The sequence below is a fragment of the Patella vulgata genome, chromosome 3 (genome assembly GCF_932274485.2).
Source record: "Patella vulgata chromosome 3, xgPatVulg1.2, whole genome shotgun sequence".
NCBI classification, from domain to species: Eukaryota; Metazoa; Mollusca; class Gastropoda; family Patellidae; genus Patella; species Patella vulgata.
This window is the reverse complement of record NC_065881.2, coordinates 76,883,228-76,907,559: the sequence shown is the minus strand read 5'-3', so window position 1 is coordinate 76,907,559 and position 24,332 is coordinate 76,883,228. Positions and strand designations below refer to the sequence as shown.

Here is a 24,332-nt window from a genome sequence, read left to right as displayed (position 1 = left end):
CATGATACAACAACAAAATGATAGATAAAAAAACCAAACAAACAAGCCTTTAAAGTTTAACATAAACAATTAAATAAAAAAATCTCCAGATCTTATATCCATACACAAAATTATAAGGTAAATGACAAGATTTGAGCACTAAAAATTCACTAAAATAACAAACCATAATGGTAGCACTAATAATGCCTTTAAAAGTTCTTTGAGCAAATTAAAGTTTGCATCCACAACAATATTAAACAGCACACCTGAGTCGTATTACGATTGGATCATTTTGTTAGTCAAAATCAAAATTCTGGAAGGCCAAAGCAACCCAATTTCTAGATCTTCAAGGTCTTGATCAGTAAATAGCCACTGAAGTCTCAAGAACAATGTTTTGTTTAAAATTTCAAAACTTAGAAATTTGAACTTAAGGCTTACATATACATATGTACGTAAATGTTAGAGCAATCAAGCATTTGCTGTCTCCCCAACCCCGCTTAAGATGCAACATTTTTAATAGGTGTTCCTGAAAAACGAAAATTTATATTGGTCAGGCCTTACTGGTAATTGCATACTTTGTATGGTGGATTTGACAAACATTGTCTTAATAATCTATAACTTATAGCACTGGGGGCCTTAATCATTAGTCTGCAGTTCCAATCTTCTACTAATTGTTTAACTAAACAGGTTTAAAACATAGCATTTAAGTCATGATTTGAAGTCGCAATCTTGTAAATCTATAAAAGCACAGAAGTCCCTTTCCCTTTCTAATATACACATATATCATTATAAGAATATATATCTACATGTCTTTGTCCACAATAAATTCAACATCAAGGTTGAAACAGTTTATTGTAAGAGACGTGACAGATTTAAACTACCTTTTAACCATCACTAGTTACTGGGTCTTGGTAATCCAACCGTCAATACATGTACATCTAACTATTAACTTTTAACTTAGATTCTTCCCAACAAATAGTTTCTATTATATTGGACAAAATAAAAGAAATTATTTCCTTGTCACACTTTTCACTGACTATGTCTTTGTCTATGTTTACTTTGTCTGTATTTGATGATGTTATAAACTTTTGATGATATTGCATTCTCAGTTTTTTACAAGGAGAGGTACATATATTAAGTGACAGCACCTCTGGTTCGATAGACTGACAAGTTCCTTTATTAAAAGATACAGATGCTTTTACATCAGCCTTCAGACCTTTAAATGGATTATTCTCAACATTATACAAAGTTTTTTTTGTCATCATACAATCTTTAAAATCCACCACAAGACAATTTTGATCCAACATTCTACAAGATGTCTTAACTGACTTATCAGAGATTTCACAAGATGTTCCAATTACTTCATCAGTAATTTCACAAGGTGTTCTAACTTCTTCATTGGAGATTTCACAAGGCGTCTCGACAGCTTCATCTGGGATTCCACAAGATGTCCTTATTGCTTCATCAGAGATTTCATAAGGTGTTCTAACTGCTTCATCAGCGGTTTCGCAAGTCGTCTCAACAGCTTTATTTGGGATTTGACAAGATGTCCTTATTCCTTCATCAGAGACTTCACAAGGTGTTCTAATTGTTTCATTAGAGATTTCGCAAGGTGTCTCGACAGCTTTATCTGAGATTTCACAAGATGTCTTAACTGCTTCATCAGAGATTTCACAAGGCATTGCGACAGCTTCATCTGAGATTTCACAAGATGTCCTAACTGCTTCATCAGAGATTTCACAAGGCATCGCGACAGCTTCATCTGAGATTTCACAAGATGTCATAACTGCTTCATCAGAGATTTCACAAGGCATTGCGACAGCTTCATCTGGAATTTCACACGATGTCCTAATTGCATCTTCAGATATTTCACAAGATGTCCTAATGGCTTCATCTGAGATTTCACAAGATGTCCTAATGGGTTCATCAGAGATTTTACAAGATGTTTTAACTGATTCATCATAGATTCTAACTACTTTATCTGAAATTTCACAAGGTGTCTTATTAATTTCTTCAGAAATTTCACAAGATGTCCTGACTGCTTTATCAGGCATTTCCTGTTCTTGCGCATCAGAAATTTGATTCAATATGAAATATAGTGTAGCTTTAACGTCAGAAATTAATGTTTTGTCATTGGGAACCTTATTTGATAGATGATCGATCATTTTTGTACTTTCAGCATCATGAGTTTCCACATTCCCTTGTTTAGTGCCATCTAATACCAACTCCTGAATTCCTGGAGTAACTGCAATATCATTCACACATAAAATAGAACACCGTTTCTGACTGGACAAATCACTTTTAAAATCAGATGGTAATAATTGCTTGTTTTTCTGTTCTAAAGTTTCTTTGTCCAAATCTTGCACAGTGTTAACACTTGTTGTCTTCAGATCAGCCATGTTTTCATCAAAGACTTTCTTCTCCATCTCACTCGACGTCAGATGGGGTGGAAGGAACTTCTCCAACAGAACAGTAAATGAATCATCAGTATTATCTGTGCCATCTTTTGTGTCCTGGTTTTGAAGGGGTATTTCTGCCCAATTTTTTGAATTTACTTTCTCAGAATCTAGCAAGCCTAATGGACATGATGGAAAGCAGTATGGTGTGACTACCTCTGGCTCTGTTTCAAGATGCTTCTGTCTGATTTCTTGAACTGTGTGAATTGGTGTTTCTTGAAACTGGGAATTTTCGCTCTGTATTTCTTTACATTGTGAATTGTCTTTTAGAACATCGAGGATTTCAATATTTACTGGAAATTGGAAATTGACTTTTTGTAATTCTTTAATGTTCAGATTATTGTTTGATGCATATTTTGACACATCCTTGGTTTCAACATTGAATTCACTTAATACAGAATTAATCACTGTTTGATTTTGTGGCACACAGTTATTTTCTTGTTTATCGAAGCTGTTTGAATCAACCTTATCTACTACTCCCACAGCAATTGTTTGAACGTTTGGGACTTTATCACTGAATTCTGTAGGAATTGTTTGAATACCAGGAATTTTATAACTGGGTTCCAGCCGAGGAGAGTCACACGAAAGAACTTCAGCTGTTATAGTTGCAGAAGAAATGGATTTTCTACATTTCATATTGGTAAAAGTTTGTGACATAATGGGAGTGTTATAACTTTGGATGATTTGAACTTGATCTTCTGTAAGTTCATGATAAGAGGAATTTGAAAGATCCCCACAACTTGTACTATTATTTCTTATATCTTTGTCCTGACTATCTCTGTTGTTTCCTTGAGAATATAAATTGTTCTGACTATCTATGTTGTTTACACAAGGAGTTAAATAGTTATTTACTGTAACATGAGGCATAGGAACTAAATTTGGGATAGACAAATCATAATTTTGATGATCACAACTATTATGGTTACTGTTTAGTAAACCCACAAATGACTCCACATTAGCTGTTGAATTCTCGGACAATGAAGGCTGAGAGATTGAAACTGGAACGGCTGTAGGATTTGATGCCAAACCAAATGTCTTATCATTGAATAATAAATCATACGGATTATTAGATCCAAATTCAAAAGATTTGTCACTTCCCCAAATCAAATTTTCGTTTGCCACCGATAAATCACCGGGTTCAAAACAAGGGTTTTCATCATAATTATAATTCAGAAGATCAAAAGTAACAGGAAATGTATCAAACACATTTTCATTCAAGTTGTTGGTGTGGATATTTTGAGGAAGTAAAGTAGGAAGCTTGTTTGGATCAAAACATTCAAAACTGTTTCTCTGAAGGATTGGATCATTGTCATCGAAAGTAATTGCAGACATAATTTCGTCCTGATTGGCTAGGACCTCGGTAATAACATCATCACTAGAACACTTTTCTACAAAGTCTTTAGAATTGTCACTTGAAACCATTGGTAAAACTGAAGCGACTTTTGTTGACAGACTTGTGGTTTGGTCCATCGCAGACCCTGATACTTCTGGTAAAATTATTTCTGATGTTTTCTTGTTAGTTTGATCTTTCAGACTTTTTTCAACTTTTGTCAAGAGATTTTGAATTTCTGGGTTGTCATGGTAAAATCGTCTGATATCTTCAGCTTGTTGTACAGGATCTCTGGTATCATGGGAATCAGTGTTTGAAATGTTCATGTTTGGAAATGTTATCAGATCTGACAAAAACAAAAGGAAGAAAAGTTAAAAATTCATAAAATACTAAAATCTCTTTTGTTATTTCTACAAATTCTTAAATCATTTTACCTTCTGGGGGCCCAATCCCTGAAGCATGAAATGAAAGAGAGAGAAATGGGGTATAACGTCCACTCGACACAAACAAGGTCATTTCGGGACTAACATATGGTTTAATTTTATTTAAAAAATTTGCGTAGGGGTCTTTAGCAGTGGGAGGAAACCGGAGGACCAGGAGAAAAAACTCACGAGGTTGGACAGGTGACCCTACTCCTTGTCACGTACATCCGGGGAATCAAAACCACGCCAGTTGATCCAATGACAGACTTTATGATACAGTGCACACACACTAACCATCCAACCCCGCATGAAATGAAATGGAATTTAATGTCTTACTTTTACTCCAACTGGGCTAATCAAGATGGGTATATGCCATGCAGTGTGCTATGAGGGGAAACTTTGTCTGGACAGTGGTGCTATGGCCTAATCTTATTTTCATTACCAATTGTCAGGTGATATATTCAAACCATCCGAACAACTGAACACTTTTCCTTCCAAACCCTCCATCCTGTACCATCCAACCAATTTTCCTTCCCGACCCTCCATCCTGTACCATTGACAAGGGGAAACCAGACTATAAAATCCAAAGGACCTGCCTCGGTCAATACCAAGATCAAACGTCTACTAAGGCTCCCCACAGGTGCCATGGTTACACACACTTAAGGTTGATTGAATATATAGTAAAATGTTTGATAAATATGTAGGTATGTGTTACATGTGCTTTGAGAAACGAAGGTCCTGGACCACACAAATAGTTATGGGGGAAAAAAGCAATTTATTATTTTTTAAATGTAGTAATAATAAGGAAGACAAAGGGAATAAGCAATGCAAGGAGTACCAGGACAATTAGTTACTGTTTGTGATTGAATTCAGTTAAGTCAACAGTAACAGTAGCCCTATATCATGAGAATTAGTAATCGTGTAAGTAAATTCCTATTAACAGGATATATAAATAAATGAAATGGGGTTTAATGTAACACTTTTTTGCTCCATACAGGCAAATGAAGATGATGTGCTATGAGGGATATTGTACCTGGATAGCTGTGCTGCAGCCTACTGGTATTTCGAATCCCAACTGCCAAGGTTTCATTTACATGCATGCCAATGCATACACAGGAACTCAGTTTTTTGTCCCATCCAAATGACTCAACATTGTTCCTTGCCAGGCCCTTTGTACTGGACCACAAGACATGAAACATCTGACCAGTTGTCGTTGGAGGTCACATGAGGGGTCATACAAGTGGCTTTTGACTCTACGACGTCAGATGTTTCTAGTAGGATACCCACAGTTCCATGCATCGCACGCCAAGAACTCGCTAATCCCTCACATCAACCAGAACACAGGTTATATAACAACTTTTCCAGATCCTAATGTAGTAAAAACAAGTAAAATGAAATTTTGAACAATAAAAAAACGAAACAAAATAGGATCGGTGTTTTAATCAGATAGCACAAATGTAGAAACTTGAAATGTGATGTTTGTTGGATGTGATTCAGCCCCGTGACAAAACCCTCTCACATATGATTTTTCGGGAATGACTGCCCAAGACTGACATATTCTTTTTGTACTGCCTAAATTTCAAGTGATTCATGAGATATCTCTACAGCACACATGCTCGACAACATGGTCACCCACCCCAAACTAACCTCACAACTACAATGAACACATCAGATTTTTTGGGAAGGAGTGTGTCTGAGAAATGAGATCTAAGGTCCTACTTTTCATCGATTTATACAATCTAAACTTCCGGAGCTTCATGACACATCTATGTACAGCACACATGTTCGACCACGTGGAAACCCATCTGACACTAACAACAGATATTTTTGGAAGTAGAGTGTCTGAGAAATGAAATTTAATGTCCTACTATTCTTCAATTTGTAAGACCTAAATATCCAGTACCTCATGAGACATCTACAGTACACATGTTCGACAACTTGGAAACCCAGCCCACACTAAATGAAATGAAATGAAATGAAATGGAGTTTAACGTCCTACTGTTCTGCTCCTAACCTGGGCTATTGAAGACGGGCATACGCCATACAGTGTGCTATGAGGGAAATTTTGCCCGGACAGCGGCACTACGGCCTACTCTTATATCGAATTCCAACTGCCAAGGGATCTTTTACGTGCACGTCAATGTGTACACGGGACCTCGGTTTTCCGTCCCATCCGAACGACTAGACAGCTTTCCTTGTCAGCCCCTCCGTCCTGTATCACTGACAAGGGAGAACCACGCCGGAAAATCTGGATGAACTTTCTCGGCCAATGCAGGGATCGAACACCCGACCTCCAGGCTAGGGAGCTAGCGTCTTACCCACCTAGCCACGTGATCCCCCAGCCCACACTAAATACAGAATGAACCAAAACTACAATGACTATGATCAAATTAAATAAATGTTTCTACCTGCAAATTGTGATAAATCGGGTAAAGAAGCTGTACTGCCTGTTGTGTTGATATATGTCTTCAAAATAACTTCTAAAATCTGTCGTTGTACTCGAACCAACGTTAAATGTTGTAAACTACGCTCGTGTCTTGCAAAAACAAATTTAGTGGCAAAATCCCGCTGACATACAGTACAATGATGAAATTGTTTGACGTGTATTCTACGATGATTTTTAGCTTCTTTCTGAAAGTATTTAAAAAAACTGATTGAAAGAAATTCACAATCAATGAAAAGGCCTTGTTTCATGCCAGATCATCCAAACCTTTTATTGCCTGTTTCTATATCTACAGGTCACTTTTAATTAACAAGTTCAATACTACTTTAAATAGGTCATTTTGGGACTAAGATATCGTTCAATTTTATTTCAATAAATCACTTGCGTGTAGGGGTCTTTAGCTGGGAGGACCAAGAAAAGACTACGAAGTTGGACAGGCGACTCTACTCCTTGTCACGTACAAGAGGGGATGGAAACCACGCAAATAGACTCAATGACAGATCTTATGATCTACATGTAATGTGCACATATTAAACCATTTGGCCACCCAAAGCCCATATATATGGACCAGAAACCGAGCACTCAACACCCCCAATGTAAAATGGAAAAAAGAAAACAAACATACCTTGTTTTTAAAATCGGTACGACATATCTGACACTTGTGTGGATGAACCTGAGTAATATGTTTTCTCAACAATTCAGGTACTCGTGTATGAAACTGTTGACAATATGGACAAGATTTGATCTTCCCGGTAATTGCGGCTCCTTTAGATCCACTACTATTATGAGTAATAACTATTCGTGGTTTATTTGGTAGCGAAGCAGACAATTTCTCATCTCCCGACTCCTTTTTCTGTATCGTTTTCTTTTGAATGTCTTTCGGTGATATCAGCGGATTGCTCAATTTGACTTTAGCTTGCGACTTTTTCACAGGAGATTTTGCTTTAAATAGACTTTGTTTGGTTGGGAGAATTTTATCAGTTCTAGTACTTTTGGTATTAAGATCGTCGGCAACAACATCATTCCATTCATTATCTGTTTGGGAATCATAAGTTTCAGGAATGTCCATGACATCCTCGAATCTAGAAGATGGCAGAGATGCACTTCCATCATCTGAAATTTCAGTTACATCTGATGTTTCCTTAGTCTTTTTATGTTCAATTTTTCGAACATTTGATTTCTTTGGCTTTTTCAAACTTGACTTAGCTTTGACATGAGATCTTTCGGAAACTTCAGAGGTATCACTTTCAAGGCAGGAGGATGTTTCTCTTTCTGGTTTAGGCCCACCAGAAGACTTTTTATATATCAGTTTTCTCTTCCTTTTTACTTGAGAAGTTGTTGTTGGAGATGATGGCAATTCTTCAGAACAATCATTTTCACAATCTTTTGAGTCAGACTTTTTGATATGTTTGTCCTGTGACAGTTTCAGTTTAGGTTGAGAAGATGGTTTATTTGATGGTTTTCTCTTCTTTTTTACTGGAGAAATTGTTCTCTCGGGACTTTCATTTTCTCGATTTCTTGAGGTAGGTTTGTGGAGATCTGAACTATCTTTTTTATCTTTTCTTTGGAGAGTGTTAGTGTTATGAGATCTTTTATGATTAGCATTTAAACTAGAAGGTTTGACAAACTGTCCTAATTTCTGTTTTTCTTTTAAAGCTTTTAATGTGTTGAATATAATACTACTTCTTGGAACTGAGGTACCTTTTGTTGTTTTATTTTTTGTTTTGGAATGATGTGAGGAACCTATACGATTAAGGTTAATTTCTAAACTTGCTGTTTTGGCATGAAGGCTGCTTTCTGAACTCTCTGAAACAGAACGTATTCTACTTGGTTTTATGTTCACTATCTTAGAGCTAGAAGCATCAAAATAAGACCTAGATTTGGAAATTGTAGATGTCTTTTCATCATCATCATCATCATCATCATCACTTGATCTTATTACTTTTGCTCTCTTCTTTGGAACAATTGTTTTAATTTGGGATAGTCCTCGTTTGCGACCACGTTTTCTTTCAATTATTGTTTCCTCGTTACGACCCTGTGTAATGTCTTGTACCAATACTTTGCATGGTGTAACTACCTCCGGTGAATGTCTACTGGATTTGTATTTAGTCTGTTTGTGGTATTCAGAATTTCTAGTTCTGGAACTTCTATATTTATCCAAACGACTACTGTTCCGATCAGGTTCCCATGAGGAGTTCCGGGATCGTAGAGGATAAATCTTTTCATATGGAGTCTGTGATGTTCTTGAATGTTCTGATATTGATCTTGGCGGTTTTTTAACTTCCATTTGTCTTTTTAAATCTCTTTGTTTTCTGTTACCAATGGTATGTTTGTTGTTAGTTTGACAAGATGAGTCAGAGCTAATGGAGAAAACAGAAATATGACCATCAACTACAGAGTCTTCACTACAGCTTCCGTGTGAAACAGATCTCTTTATAAGATACTTGCAGACATTTTCTTGATGTCTTCTGGATGTTTCTGCAACTGACTTATTATTAACTTTGCTGTGGAATTTGCTGTTTTCACCTCCATTTTTCTTAATTACTGAAAATTCAGCTTTAGGAGATGGTAGTGACTGTTTATTTTCAATGGAATTATCTTGGAAAAGCTCCTTTTGACATTTTCCTGATCTAACCATTGGACGACTTCTTCCACTCGATTTTAAAGTAGATTCTCCTTTCTCCGTTGGTGGAATTTTCTTTACATTAAATGTTGGACTTACTGACATCGTCTGTGACCTAGTATGTTTAACTTTTTTTACACTGAACCACGAACTGGGAAATAATGGCGACATGGCATGTTTAGATTCTGATTTTGCCAACTTAAATTTTTCAAGTTTGGCTAGAATCAAAGATAAATTGTTTTCAGAAAGACACCGGTTCTCAGTTAGTAACGATTTTTTCAATGAAGGATTTTTTTTGTTAAAGCTTAATGGTGTACTAGAACCACTACTGTCTTTACCATATTTCTGTAGCGAAGTCAACGAACAGTATTTTTTCACGTTTGAGTTTGAAAGAACTTTATAATTTAACAAAGATCGGTACAGATTTTTCTCAGCAAGCAAACTTTTAGAAAGCAGAGAATTATTCATGCAAATATTTTCTTTTCGTGCACTATTTGGACAGGAGTTGCTTTGTGAATCCAAACTGTATGACCATTTTTCCTTTTTCTCTGACTGCTTTGTTACATTGTTTTGCTTTTCATTATCATCAAAAGATGACGAATTTTTAATTTTATAGTCCAGGATATTTTCGACAGCTCGAATCTTCAGATGTTTTTCATATTTTTCAATAGGAGATCTGATGAATGATTCAGATGTCTTTTTGGGATGATCACGTTTTTTAGTATTGTCTTTACAAGGACTTCTGGTAGATAAAATATTGAGCTTTTGGTGTGTTTCTGGATTATCACTGGCAACAGTTGTTTTTTGTAGGTCATAATGTAACATGTAATCGTTTTTATTCGTTACTTTATTAGTCTGTGCAGAGGTTTTAATATGATATCGATCATTACTAGAATTCTGGTTATTTATCTTTTCTGGAATTGGATCAGCAGATGAGAAACGATTTGGTCGTCTTTGTTTGCGTCCACCTGGAACGCCATTTCGAAAGTCATTATTCCTCTGGGGATTACTCTCATTTCTCGGTATCTGGTTTGATCTCAAGTGATCAGGCCTCCAAACATTTTCTTGGTGATTACTAAACTTTTGTTGGAAATTATACCCTTGATGTCGAATTTCATTCTGATGACGATTATTTGAGTTAAATGTTCTATTTACTTCTGCATGGTTAACATAATTCATGGGATGATCATTCATTAAATAAGCAGCTTGATGCTGCATTCGGTTCTGTATGTAACAAAAACTTTGGATGTTGCCAGCTAGGCTTTGGGTTAAAGGATCGTTATTATCATTAAAACATTGAGATTGCTGCGGTGGGGGAATTGGTAATGGGGTAGTGTAAGTGTTTGGATACAGGAGACTGGGTATATCTCTTTGAGTATGAAAATATGGATTTGGGTAAGACCCTTGATGTGGACTATCTTGAAATAGCTGTGAATTGTTTTTTTGGTAAGATGAATAATAATTGAATCCGCGTCGGTCCATTTTAAATACTGTTGTATAATAAATTCTGTTTACAAACTTTTAATCTATCAAAATTTCTTTTCCTTGAAAAAACTGAAAATATAAATTAAAAATAATTTATTTGTTATTGAATTTATCATAAGCTTATTTGATTTTAAGTATTAAGACAGAGAGAAAGAGTAAGATAGCCATCCAAATCATGGAAATACACACATACAGCAGCTAGTGCTTGACAGCAGCTTATCTGAAAGGAAAACTTTGATGTTGAATAACTTCTATAATATTTACAAGGTTTTTTGCAAAAGGGACAGACAGTTGTGGAATGCTGACTATTGAAATATTTTGTTCTCAAACAGGGGGATCACGTGGCTAAGACGCTGGCTCGCTAGCCTGGAGGTCGGGTGTTCGATCCCTGCATTGGCCGAGAAAGTTCATTCAGATTTTCCGGTGTGGTTTCCCCATTGTCAGTGATGCAGGATGGAGGGCCTGACAAGGACAGCTGTCTTGTCGGTCGGATGGTGTGTACGTAAAAGATCCCTTGGGACTTGGAATTCGATATAAGAGTAGGCCGTAGCGCCGCTGCCCGGGCAAAATTTCCCTCATAGCACACTGTATGGCGTATGCCTGTCTTCATTAGCCCAGGTTAGGAGCAGAACAGTAGGACGTTAAATCCCATTTCATTTCATTTCTTGTTCTCAAACAATGTCAATGTGGGCATATACTATATAGCATCCATTCAACACAAACTAGGACTGAGTAGGTCATTTGGAGACTAACAGTGGTTGGAGAAAATGGAGAACCCTGAGAAAACCCATAAGGTTGGACAGACAACTTTAATCCTTGTAGGATTGAAAACATGACACTTGCTTTAATCACATCTAAGTGCATGTGATAGACCACCAGGCCATCTAACACTGCTATTTTACAGTTCTATTTCATGTGTATTTGATTTTCAAGATGTTCTTAATATGATTTTGTATTAATGCTGACTCAGAAGATGCTATAAATACAAAATTTAAGACGGTTTTATCAACTTGCCAAATCGGATCGCTTGGAATTTAATGGAGATGTCAGTTGACAGTATACACAATTTAAAAGCACTTTCACGAGTTTGTTAAATGCGCCGATTAGCTATTAACAATTTTAGTGGCGGTACATAGTTGAAAAAAAAAACCGTGATCATCCGATAAAATTGCACCTCGAGGTGATCAGGTGATTTGGGATAATCACTTCAGAAATCAGTGTTTATAAATTCGCTGATTAGGGTAGGCCTAACCCATTTGAATTAGATGGATGTTACAGATGATTGAATGCAAATCCCTTTGTTCAAAACACCTTTAATAAATAGGCCCGTCTACTAGTACTAGGACTGTTTGATCAAACGAATCATACCACTACTAAAAACACTGGAGCAAAACTATATATATTAACCTATATGGTTGAAAACGCTGAAATTGAAATTGAATTTCTCACAGACTTGCTCAATATCATGATTTGATTTAGATGTTAACAATTTAACCTTTGTAATCAACAAAACTCATAAAAAATCCATCAGTAAAGACAGCAGTTTAAAGGTGCTGGTAGAAAACTTATTATTGAGAACTGTAGGCCTAATGCTACATTCTGATGATCAGATTAATGTCTGTAAAGATTGTGAATGAAATGTTCAAATGAAAATTTTGCCCAGAAAGCGGCACTACTGCTTATTCTTATAACAAATTCAAACTGCCAAGGGATCTTTTACATGGATGCCAATGTGTATACAGTTATCACAGGGCCTCGGTTTTTGGTCCCATCCTACACTATACATTGTCCCTTGCTAGGCCCACTGTACGCACCACTGACAAAGGGGAACCAGAAATATCTTACTCAATGAGCCACTGTGGTTACTCCCTGTATGGAATGTAATCAAAACTAAATGTGCAAAACTAAGAAATTAACTTTGGTGGCTTTCACAGAAAATGTGGCATGCTTGATTGCTTCACGTTATCGCTGTATCGCTTGAACTAGAGGTACGATGTAAATAATTTGATGTCAGTCAATACTTAGAGTTAATAATGATTAATAAACCTGCATAGATTGTTTATTTTGTTGCATATCTCATAAATTAAGCTGTAGTTTCTTCCAAAGCATGATTTAAGAACTGCAACTTCTTGTTCTTGACTAACTTAAACTAGTGACAACCATTGCTGCTACTGTCACGTGCTATTGATTCCGTAATCCAATTAAAATTCCTTTAAAAAATTAACGGAACGCACTATGAAATTAAAGGTTTCTAACTTTCCTCCCGCAAATAATAATAAATGAAACACCCGGGCAATCAGATTTTTCGAGAAAACGGGTAAAGTGAAAAATATATAATATTTTGGGGGCAATTATAAATTCAGAAAAATTCTATATTTAATTATGTGAAGGCTTAAAAAGGAAATTTTCTGAATTTGGCGATCTGTAGGTAGGCTAATAATATTATATGCACAGATGTCGCAATTCAGGGTAGCAGCGGCGGATCCAGAAGGGGGGTGGGGTGGGGTGGGGATCGAAACACCCCCCTGCTAAGCTACATAAATTTTTTTGTAAATCAACACTTTTTATGAGAAAGATTTCTCGGCCGTGTGCTTTATCCTTTATCGTCAGATTTGGGACAGGATGGACACTCAAAGCACGAGATAATCATATAGACATTATGTGATATCACAATTAATGCTTTGCATCCAAATTCCAATGCCATCCATGAAATTGAATCACAATGTCATTGTATTAATTCATAATAAAAATTGACGTCAAACGAGGTGTTGAATTTCTCTGTTTAAAAAGCTCAATGTGTATGTATATACGCCAAAATGACGATAGAGACTATGCGGGAGGGGGGGGGGAGATACATTGTCTCAGGAACATGACCCCCTCCCCCTGCAAAAATTCCTGGATCCGCCCCTGGGTAGGTGACGTGGGGAGGTGACGTTTCGGGCTCGGGTAGGTGACGTTTCGGACTCGGGTAGGTGACGTTTCGGACTCGGGTATAGAACATAGAATTAAAGAACACTGACGTCGATTTGAAATGAAATGAAATGAAATGGGGTTTAACGTCCTACTATTCTGCTCCTATACTGGGCTAATGAAGACGGGCATACGCAATACAGTGTGCTATGAGGGAAATTTTGACCGGGCAGCGGCACTATCGCCTACTCTTATATCGAATTCCAACTGCCAAGGGATCTTTTACGTGCATTTCAATGAATACACGGGACCTCGGTTTTTCGTCTCATCCGAAGGACTAGACAGCTGTCCTTGTCAGGCCCTCCGTTCTGCACCACTGACAAGAGGAAACCACTATTTTATTTAGAAAATTTAACATAACATAAAATGATAACAGCGATTTATAACAACGGGCATATCCATTTGATGAAGTAATAGCCTCAGTCGGGTATTCATTTATTTTATAAAACATACAGTTATTTTATGAAACATACAGTTATTTTATTTATTCCATCACTTTTCCAATTATTTTAATTATTTTTTTCACTTTTCTTTATAGGGCAGGTGGGCCGTACAAATGGCTGGTTTTCTTCAATAGTCGACTCGTGCTAATCTCTTGGTGATTATACTCATCCAGAGGCGTAGCCGTGAAATATATATTGGGGGGGGGGGGCGCAAATGAAATTATATTTAATGTTGACAATCTGTGACGCCGGAGGCACGAGGCTGCGCAGCAGTAGATGTAGCGCGATACATTTTTAAAGTTTCAGTCTTCAGGGCGACCTTCGGATGTAGACTATGGTCGCGACTACAGTCTGAACTAGCACCCAAACGCAAATGGCCCGAGCCATTGACTATTCAATATGGTGGCGACCATGTCAGTTGTTCCGCCTGCTATATTTTCTCCTATTTACTCATGTATTTTTAAAAACTGGTTATTTTTCCATACTGCGATGTGAAAGCAAGCTTAAAATAGGTTACAAATAGGATTAGTCAATATCAGAATATTTTTCATTGGAATTATGTCACCCAACTAAATCATTTCACACGTACAGTTTTTTTGTCGTTTGCCTATATATATTCGAATAAGAAGATCCTAATCTGTCAAATTCATCAAAAAAGACGAAAAAAAAAAAAAAAAAAATCATATTTAACATCTATTCTACAATGCCCATTCACTAACTTTCAGGCGTTAACATGGGCCCTGTAATACCGACCAAGGTGTAAATAACGCAACGGCAATCGGTTATTTTTTTTTTTTTTTTAGAAAATCTTCTCAAGTGTCAGTTTTGTCAGCCATCTTTGAACTATCCCGACCGTGCTTTATCACATGGTACGGCTGGTCATGACCACTGGTTGAACTAAATGTCATTCGCATGCAGATGGTTCGACTATAGTACGAAAATCCGTGCAACCGAAGGTCGCCCTGTAAACACTGTTTTGTATGGAAGCCTATAACTACCATTCATAATTTCTACTTTTCGCCTCTTCAAAACACGAAAGTCGAAAAGTCGAAAAGTCGAAGTTACGACAAAATGTGAGGCGACAACACGCTATACAAGCCAAAATCAACTCGAAAATAGGAAATTGAGAAATAACACACAACGATAATAGCTCCCCTCGTTTTTTCCTAATTTCCTATTTTCGACTTGCATTTTGGCTTGTATACCGTCTTGTCAACTTTCGACTTAGTCATATTTTTGTATTTATTGATGTCAGTAAGAAGGCGCCAACACGCATACCAAGCCAAAATGCAACTCGAAAAGTAGAAATTAGGAAATTAACACACCACGCTATTTGCGACTTTTCGCCTCGGAAGTTGTTGTCGTCTCAGTTTTCCAGGTCGCATTTGAATACGTGCAATCAGGGCTCACACTGTATTTCATTCTTTTCTTTTCCGTCAATATGGATAATAATTTTTATATAAAAAAAATGTTCATATTTTTTTTCCGCCAACTGGGATATTTTATCTGCCAAAAATGTCTGATAAAAAAAAACCACACCTTAGGCTACAATAATTTAATTTATTATATAGGCCTATTATAAAACAAATTTCCCTTACCGATATATATAATATACAATAACATACATGGGGATTGGGTGGTCTAGTGGTTTAAAACGTGTGCGTGAAATCACAAGGTCTGACATTAATTCAAGTGGTGTGGTTTCGATTCCCCGCTTAAACATGACAAGGGAGTAGGATCGCTTGTCCAACCTTGTGGGTTTTCTCCGGATACCCCAGCTTCTATCCACTGCTAAAGACCCCTACGTGCAAACGAATTATTGAAATGATTTAGTTTGCAACGAGTGGATGTTAAGCCAGCCTGGTGGTCGGGTGTTCGATCCCTGCATCGGCCGAGAAAGTTCATCCAGATTTTCCGGCGGATTCCCCCTTGTCCGTGATGCAGGACGTGGAGGTCGGGTGTTCGATCCCTGCATAGGCCGAGAAAGTTCATCCAGATTTTCTGGCAGATTCCCCCTTGTCCGTGATGCAGGACGTGGAGGTCGGGTGTTCGATCCCTGCATTGGCCGAGAAAGTTCATCCAGATTTTCCGGCAGATTCCCCCTTTTCAGTGATGCAGGACGGGGGGGGGGGGCTGACAAGGACAACTGTCTAGTTGTTCGGATGGGACCAAAAAAACCGAGCTTCCGTGTACACATTGGCGTGCACGTAAAATATCCCTTGACAGGTGGGATTCGATATAAGAGTAGGCCGTATTGCCGCTGTACGGGCAAAATTTCCCTTATAGCACACTGTATGGCGTATGCCCGTCTTCATTAGCCCAGTTCGGATCAGAACAGTAGGACGTTGAACCCCAATTTCATTTAATTTCTCTTTCTCTCTCTCTCATCGCCAATTTTTAAAATAAAATTGCACCATGTTAGTCACTGAATAACTCTTAGTTTGTGTCGAGTGGACGTTACCCCCCCCCCCCCCCCCCTACAGAACAATATATATTCAGCCTCTACACGCCAGTCTCATCCAAGGATTTCCCTTTTTAACGTTTTGCATGTACAATAGGCCTATTCTTAATTGCAGGTACCGTAATGACCCAGAATCTGAATCCTCATAGAAATTTTAATTTTATTTGTAAGACATGCTTACAATCATTAGAGAATTTGTGCGGCGGTACTGAAACGTCACTATTCGACTCGTTCTTACATTTCCTACCCGTGGTCATAATATAATTTGAAATAAAATAAAAATATACAACCGGGAAAACCTGTATATTTAATATGCGGTATGAAACCACAGTAGGCCTAAATGAAATTCAATTATCGATGCGCGTATTCTAATGTGACCTTGAAAGTAGAGACTACATCAACTTCCGAGGCGAAAAGTCAACAGCACGACAGCAAGCCAAAATCATAGGTCGCTAATATCGCCTTCAATACTAGACTTTATCATACAGACTATTTTGTTAACGCAAATTGCATGTACAGTATTTAAATGCGACCTGGCAAATTGTGACTACAACCACTTCCGATGCGAAACTCGAAAAGTCGCCAGTACGACAGCAAGCCAAAATGATAGGTCGCAAATAGCGAGTTGCATTTTGGCTTGGTATGCGACAGTTGTCCTTGTCAGCCCCCCCCCCCGTCCTGCATCACTGACAAGGGGAAATCCGCCGGGAAATCTGGATGAACTTTCTCGGCCAATGCAGGGATAGAACACCCGACCTCCACGTCTTGCATTACTGACAAGGGGGAATCCGCCGGAAAATCGGGCTGAACTTTCTCGACCAATGCAGGGATCGAACACCCGACCTCCAGGCTGGCTTAACATCCACTCGTTGCAAACTAAATCATTTCAATAATTCGTTTGCACGTAGGGGTCTTTAGCAGTGGATAGAAACTGGGGTATCCGGAGAAAACCCACAAGGTTGGACAAACAATCCTACTCCCTTGTCATGTTTAAGCGGGGAATCGAAACCACACCACTTGAATCAATGTCAGACCTTGTGATTTCACGCGCACGTGTTAAACCACTAGACCACCCAATCCCCATGTATGTTGTTGTATATTGTATATATCGGTACGGGAAATTTGCTTTATAATAGGCCTATATAATAAATTAAATTGTTGTAGCCTAAGGTGTGTTTTTTTTTTATCAGACAATTTTGACAGATAAAATATCCCAGTTGGCGTAAAAAAATATGAACATTTTTTTTACAAAAATTATTATCCATTTTGACGGAAAAGAATGAAATACAGTGTGAGCCCCGATTGCACGTATTCAAATGCGACCTGGAAAACTGAGACAAAAAGACGGTATACAAGCCAAAATGCAAGTCGAAAATAAGAAATTAGGAAAAAACGAGGGGCGCTATTATCGCTGTGTGTTATTTCTTAATTTCCTATTTTCGAGTTGATTTTGGCTTGTATAGCGTGTTGGCGCCTTCTTACTGACATCAATAAATACAAAAATATGACTAAGTCGAAAGTCGACAAGACGGTATACAAGCCAAAATGCAAGTCGATAATAAGAAATAAGGAAAAAAACGAGGGGCGCTATTATAGCTGTGTGTTATTTCGAGTTCCTATTTTCGAGTTGATTTTGGCTTGTATAGCGTGTTGTCGCCTCACATTTTGTCGTAACTTCTACTTTTCGACTTTTCGACTTTCGTGTTTTGAAGAGGCGAAAAGTAGAAATTATGAATGGTAGGCTTCCATAGTTTTGGCATATTTTACGGGGTTAAACTAAAACATCACACCAATACAATGTTTATCATGTTTAAGTCAGGGGGTGCCGTATTCATATTTTTTTCACGACTTTTACATATTGAATGTTACGCTTGAGTTATGAACAACACGACAAAGAGAGAGTTTAGTAGGGGAATTTTTATGAGGAGAATCCAAATGAAACAAAACCTGATCACATAACTTTAGTTTATGGGGATACATATTTGACAATCACCTTGTTAACCACAATACTATATACATATACACATTGACATTTACAAGAAAGTTGTATAGATATTTGAAGTATTTTGTGTATTATAAATGGATTTCAAAAAGTAAACATAAGTGTTTGTGTTTTAATTTGTACATTGTTTTATACAGATAGAATCTTAACTAATCCTAATAATTGTTGTAAATAAATAGGAGTTAGGACCTACTATGTAAATATTGGGGGGGGGGGTATATTCAGACCCACTCGGAACCCCCCCCCCCCATGTGTGACGCCCATGTACTTATCCCACAATTTAAAAAGTCGACCCTCTATATGCCGATACCGGCTGGCGCCGTCTCAGCGAACCCTCATGGTAATATCGATGGGTATCTTTTTTGCCTCGGGAAACAACTCACAAATGAGTAAATAAAATGACACCGGCCCCCTGGAGTTGACAGTGGTACTTGTTTTGTTGTATCGCCTGCTTTTATAAAAGCGTGGATTGAGAATAGATGGGAAAAGGGTTTGTTTATAACCTGGAAGGTTGCGTCCATATACCAGGTTTTTGCTCTGGAAAGAAGATTAGTTGTTGCTTGGTGACGAAGATGTGGTGTCGCCTGCCTCCAACTTTAACGCGTTTCTGGTAGAAACCAGGGGCGTTCCATTCAATAAAGTCTTCATCAAGCTGAAACGAAAACCAATAATGTATTTAACATTTAACAATACACATTATACTTAACAATAATGTACAATTATACTTAACACATAATGTTTTTTGTTTTTGTTTTTTTTTTTTTTGGGGGGGGGGGGGGTTGTAAGGGACGCATAATATACACCAGTATAATCACCAACTTCCAGTTTAAATACAAGTCTATTGTTATAATATGATATGTTATATCATTTTATACAGCGTATGTAAAGTTAAATTGTATTTTATTTATGTATGTTCTTTGATATGAGTATGCCACTTACTTTTATGGAGCTGAATGTAAATATTTAGGGTTTAGCATAGCATGGATTTGGCTTGTCTACGATATCACCTCAGTGGACGCAAAACTCTAGAAACGAACGAACGAACGACGATGGATTTGATCTGGTCTGACTATCCAATACGTCATATCAGTTGACATAAAAGACTGATTCGTAGTAGACATTAATTTTGTATGTTTTTGTTGAAGGTGTTGTGATATGATTGTACGAAATTACTTACGTGTTTGTACCGGAAGATTTGATTAAAGTGGATTATTGTTAGTGACTTTGACAAGACGTCCCGTCCCATTCGTCCCGAATTACCCAAATTGCTGCTGGCTAATCTCTACCGAACGAATATTTAATGTGGATACATTGTTAGTGACGTTGACAAGACGTCACGTCCCGTCCCATTCGTTCCGAATTGCTGCTGGCTAATCCCCTACCGAACGAATATTTAATGTTCACAATATAATTTCTTAACACTGACGTTGTGCGGGTAACACGTTTACAGTGTAATACCAATTGGCATGACCAACTATTTGCACATCCATGCACACACCAACACCAACTCCGAACAAATGCAGATATTATGTAGAAAAACATTGAAAATCGCAAACCATGAAACTGCTTAATCAATTTTTGATTATATTTCTCTAAAAAATAACTGCATAAAACTCTGACCCTCGAAGGTCAGTAATTTGCCTATCTGCCCTAATGGTTGTACCTAGCTCATTGTTAACTGGCTCTATATTTCTTAGTGTGACAGATAACTGTGTGAATAGAGTATTTCGTCTTGGTTCGGCAAGTTGTGTTTGCTTGACTGAAAATGTCTCATACAACTTCTTTGAAATTCTACACACAAGCGAGCACAAGTTCTTTATCACGCCTCGCCAGTTTCATTTAGGTTTGAACACAAGGACCCTAGATCTATGTAGATAAATATAAAGCAAAGTGTGTCAGTTGGTGTTCGACATGTTGTACTTTTAACGTACTAAATATCTACCAAGACTTTGTTTCGAGTTTAATTTTTAAGGAGTATTAGTTTATTTGAACCGAGATCCAGGTGGGTGGTTTTATTTTTACTTATTCTGATCAGCATCTGGATTAAAAGCATAAATGTCTCGGATTCTAACAGTTGTTATGTGCGTATTGTCGATTATAAGAAATAATTCGGTCATGTTTGATGGTCACTGATACCAATAAATGTTTGAGATCCGTAAATTCCGCCGAGTGATTTTTTTTATAGGCAACTAATTATATATAGCATGATATTATGTACTAAGCCCTACGTAGTGATGAATGTTTATCACGATGTAGGCTATGTTTAATTTCGAACACCCGGGAAGTGAAAATCGGATAATAATTGACACTTTTATGGACCAAAAACCATGAAAAGTGACTTTTAGAAAATGGTCTATTTCTCGGCAACTAAAGTTAAAAATTTTAATACATATTACATAATATTGATTTTAAAGGTTAAAAATTTAGTTTTTGACAAAATGGCGCCACTTCCGTTGACATTTAAAATGTTAAATTGGTTTCACCTAATCAAAAGTGGCATAGAGCATCAAATGGTGTCTCTTTTATGAACATCCAATAACAATTGACTCTTTTACAGGCAAAATAACACGAAAAGTGACTCATGCAAAATTGCCTATTTTCCGGCAACTGCTCATATTACAAACTATTTTTTTTTACATACATTGTCTTCGTATGAGAATTGCGAAGAAATATTTTAAAATATGAAAAGCCTGATTGGGCTGTGATTAGCTCATTTTTTCACCTTTGTTCACCTTTAAATCAAAATGGCACAGAAACAAAACCGAGTCCAACTTTTTTTGCGCCTTTTGTATGGGCATTTATCTTGATGTACATTTGCTTGCGAAAAGACGCTCCGACTCGTCAAAATTAGAGTTTTTAGCAAAATTGCGTCACATCCGGTGCCGATAGAAAACTTTACCGGTAATAAAAAATTCAAAATTTGGACCATGGAGCATATGAACTTTGATTTATGCAAATCGGGCAATAGAAATAGTTTTAAAATGTAAGTCAAACCCACATTCAAAGTAAAACCGAAGAAATCGAATCGATCCAACAAGTAGTTTCTCAGATATGTTTAAATGGAAAAAGAAAATAATAACAATAACCCGAACAAAAACAATAGTGTTTCACACAAGCTACGCAGTGTTAATTCAGACAAAAGTCTGAAAGCATAATAAGAATAATAATCCGAATAATAATGTGAAACGCTAATTAGAATCTCTTGGGTCATCAAATGGAACTGTTTATCTTGTACACAACCCAACATGTGTGTATGGAGGTAAGGGTCCCGGGACATTTGTCCCACTTTGCCCTCACTAGTTCCGGTTCTGGTGACTATAACGTGATCAATATGCTTATAAATAATTGTGACAAGTCGTATCATATGATACGACAAACAAAGCAAAATCGTTTGCTTTTTTCAAAATGTTTCCATTATATTTTCAGGTGGATAAAGATGTCTACCATGTCAGGTAAATTGGTCTACCCAGTCCTACTAGTAACGATTATCTGTATCTTGCCAGTAACAGCACAAGGTGTGTAACTTGATTATTTACATATCCATTTAAAGTAACGATATTGTTAATGATTTTTATAAACCAACCACGTCAAAAATCATAGGCTACTATACGGCTATTAACAAACTGTCAAGGACGAATTCTTTTACGTGCTTGCCAATCTATACATCAGATCTCCGTTTTTCATTACATCTGTAGACACTGTTTCTTGCCAGATTCTTCATCCTGCACCACTGACAAGGGTAATCTATACTGGAAATCATCGTGGAGAACTTTCATTGCCCTCACAGGGGTCGAACCCACTGACCTCCTGATTATTAAGCAAGTGCCCTAATTACCGAGTCACTGCGACTTCCCATTCTAGAATATATTCACGCCAATATCCTTATCACTTTATTTGCAGTATTAAATAAAATAAAGCCCAGTTGTTACTTTCTATTTTTTTAGCGCTTCATCCATATATAAGTCGATGCGGAGTATAAGGCCAAGGCCCGACTTCCGCGGAAAAAAGTATCAACTTGGTTCCTTTCGATATTCGCGCATATCGGACCGAAGCTGCATGGATTATGGACCCTGATTGTACTAACCGGCGGTTGCCAGGCAAGATACGCCCACATTTTGCAAGAGATGGCTAAAATAAAAGATTTTTCGTACATTAAGGGACCATAATCCAGGAAGTTATGGTCTGAAATGCGCGAATATCGAGCGGGGCTGCGATATTTGGGATATAAAGATATATTTTAAGTTTCATTAAAATCGGATAAAAATTGTGATTTTACCACAAACTTGGTATTACATACTTTTACACTATTTATGTTCAAGGAGCGGCCATTTTGTCAGGCAGTTTCGCTCCGATTTTCACGAAATTCAAACTCAACCGTCACTAGGGTGTAACGGTGATACATTTAAACGTTTTTTTTTTTAAAAATCGGATAAAAAGTGTGACGTCAAGATATAGTGTAGGATTGATCAATATGTTTTTATCTTCTTATAAACTAAGCTCTTCATATTGTAAATGAAATGAAATGAAATGGGTTTAACGTCCTACTGTTCTGCTCCTACTGGGCTAATGAAGATGGTAAGCTTAAGTGAAAAGTGTTGAAATCTAAAATTTGTTTTGATATTATTGATTTTATATCACAGATCCGTGTCTTGATAATCCATGTTTAAATAATGGACGTTGTATCCGCGAAGGATCGACCTATACCTGTTCCTGTATGATGGATTACACTGGTAAAAACTGTGAAATACTAGTTCCACGTAAGTTGATCATGTAATTAAAGGCACAAGATGTCAGATAGTTACAAATATATAGCAAACATATAAACTATTTTAAAGAATGAATAGAAACCAATGTAAACTTTTAATGGCCATAACTTTAGGAAGAGATAAAGGAATTTAGTTTATAGTGAGTTCAAATTGCCATCATTAATGTTGGCCTCGATGGAAACAAACTTATTCTCTGGTAGCAGACTGACGTTCTATGATAGAAGTGACTTTGGATAACCATAGTGTAGGATTGATCAATATCTACGAGGGGTGATTGATAAGTAGTGAGTCTAACACAGAAAGAAACAAGAAATTCAAATCAAATGCATTTATTTTTCAACATAGTCCCCCTTCAATGTAATACACTTCTACCATCGGTGTTGCAGAGCCTTTATTCCAGTTCTGTAGAAGTCTTTGTCTTGGGTGTGTAGAAAATCATCCACAGCGGCAATGACGCCATAGTCAGACGGGAAATGCCTACCGGAAAGACATTTCGTCAGAGCAGGAAACAGATAGATGTCCGAGGGAGCTAAATCAGGAGAGTAGGGTGGATGCTGAAGAAGTTGAAAACTACAGTCATGGATTGCTGACATGGCAACAGCTGATTTGTGCACTGGCGCATTGTCCTGGTGGAAAATCACACTTTTCGTCAGCTTTCCTCGTCTTTTGGTCTTAATTTCTTGCCCTAACTGCCTTGTAAGTGCTGCATAGTATCTACCGTTAATTGTTTGACCCTTTCTGAGGTAATCCACCATGAGAACACTCTCAGAATCCCAGAATACTGAGGTCGTCACCTTTCCTGCCGGTGAAACAGTCTTTGCCTTCTTTGGGGTCGGCGACGTCACATGTTTCCACTGTTTTGACTGCTCTTTTGTTTCTGGCGGAAAGTGGTGGACCCAAGTTTCATCCATAGTAAACAATTTGATTTAGGAAGCGGTCAGGATCGGTTTCA

The 24,332-nt window shown here is 37.3% G+C and overlaps 2 protein-coding genes and 1 long non-coding RNA gene across 4 annotated transcripts in view; 2 read left to right on the top strand and 1 right to left on the bottom strand.

Annotated features, from left to right (window-relative positions):
- LOC126816409 (b(0,+)-type amino acid transporter 1) overlaps nt 1-24,332 on the top strand; it is an 87,925-nt gene that overhangs the window by 1,821 nt on the left and 61,772 nt on the right. The gene's annotated exons all lie outside the window — the stretch shown is intronic.
- Nucleotides 3,908-7,369, bottom strand: LOC126815100 (uncharacterized). The gene is made up of 3 exons (XR_008787629.1): nt 7,256-7,369; nt 6,596-6,818; nt 3,908-4,111 (listed from the first exon to the last, which is right to left on the bottom strand). It is a non-coding gene; the product is annotated as an uncharacterized LOC126815100 (long non-coding RNA).
- LOC126816408 (adhesive plaque matrix protein 2) overlaps nt 20,361-24,332 on the top strand; it is a 30,314-nt gene continuing 26,342 nt past the window's right edge. For both annotated transcript variants that reach the window (XM_050542899.2, XM_050542897.2), the window contains exons 1-3: nt 20,361-20,616; nt 22,041-22,129; nt 23,255-23,371. In XM_050542899.2, the coding sequence (XP_050398856.1) occupies nt 22,051-22,129; nt 23,255-23,371 (196 nt within the window). In that variant the 5' untranslated portion in view covers nt 20,361-20,616; nt 22,041-22,050. The remainder of the gene's footprint in view (nt 20,617-22,040; nt 22,130-23,254; nt 23,372-24,332) is intronic.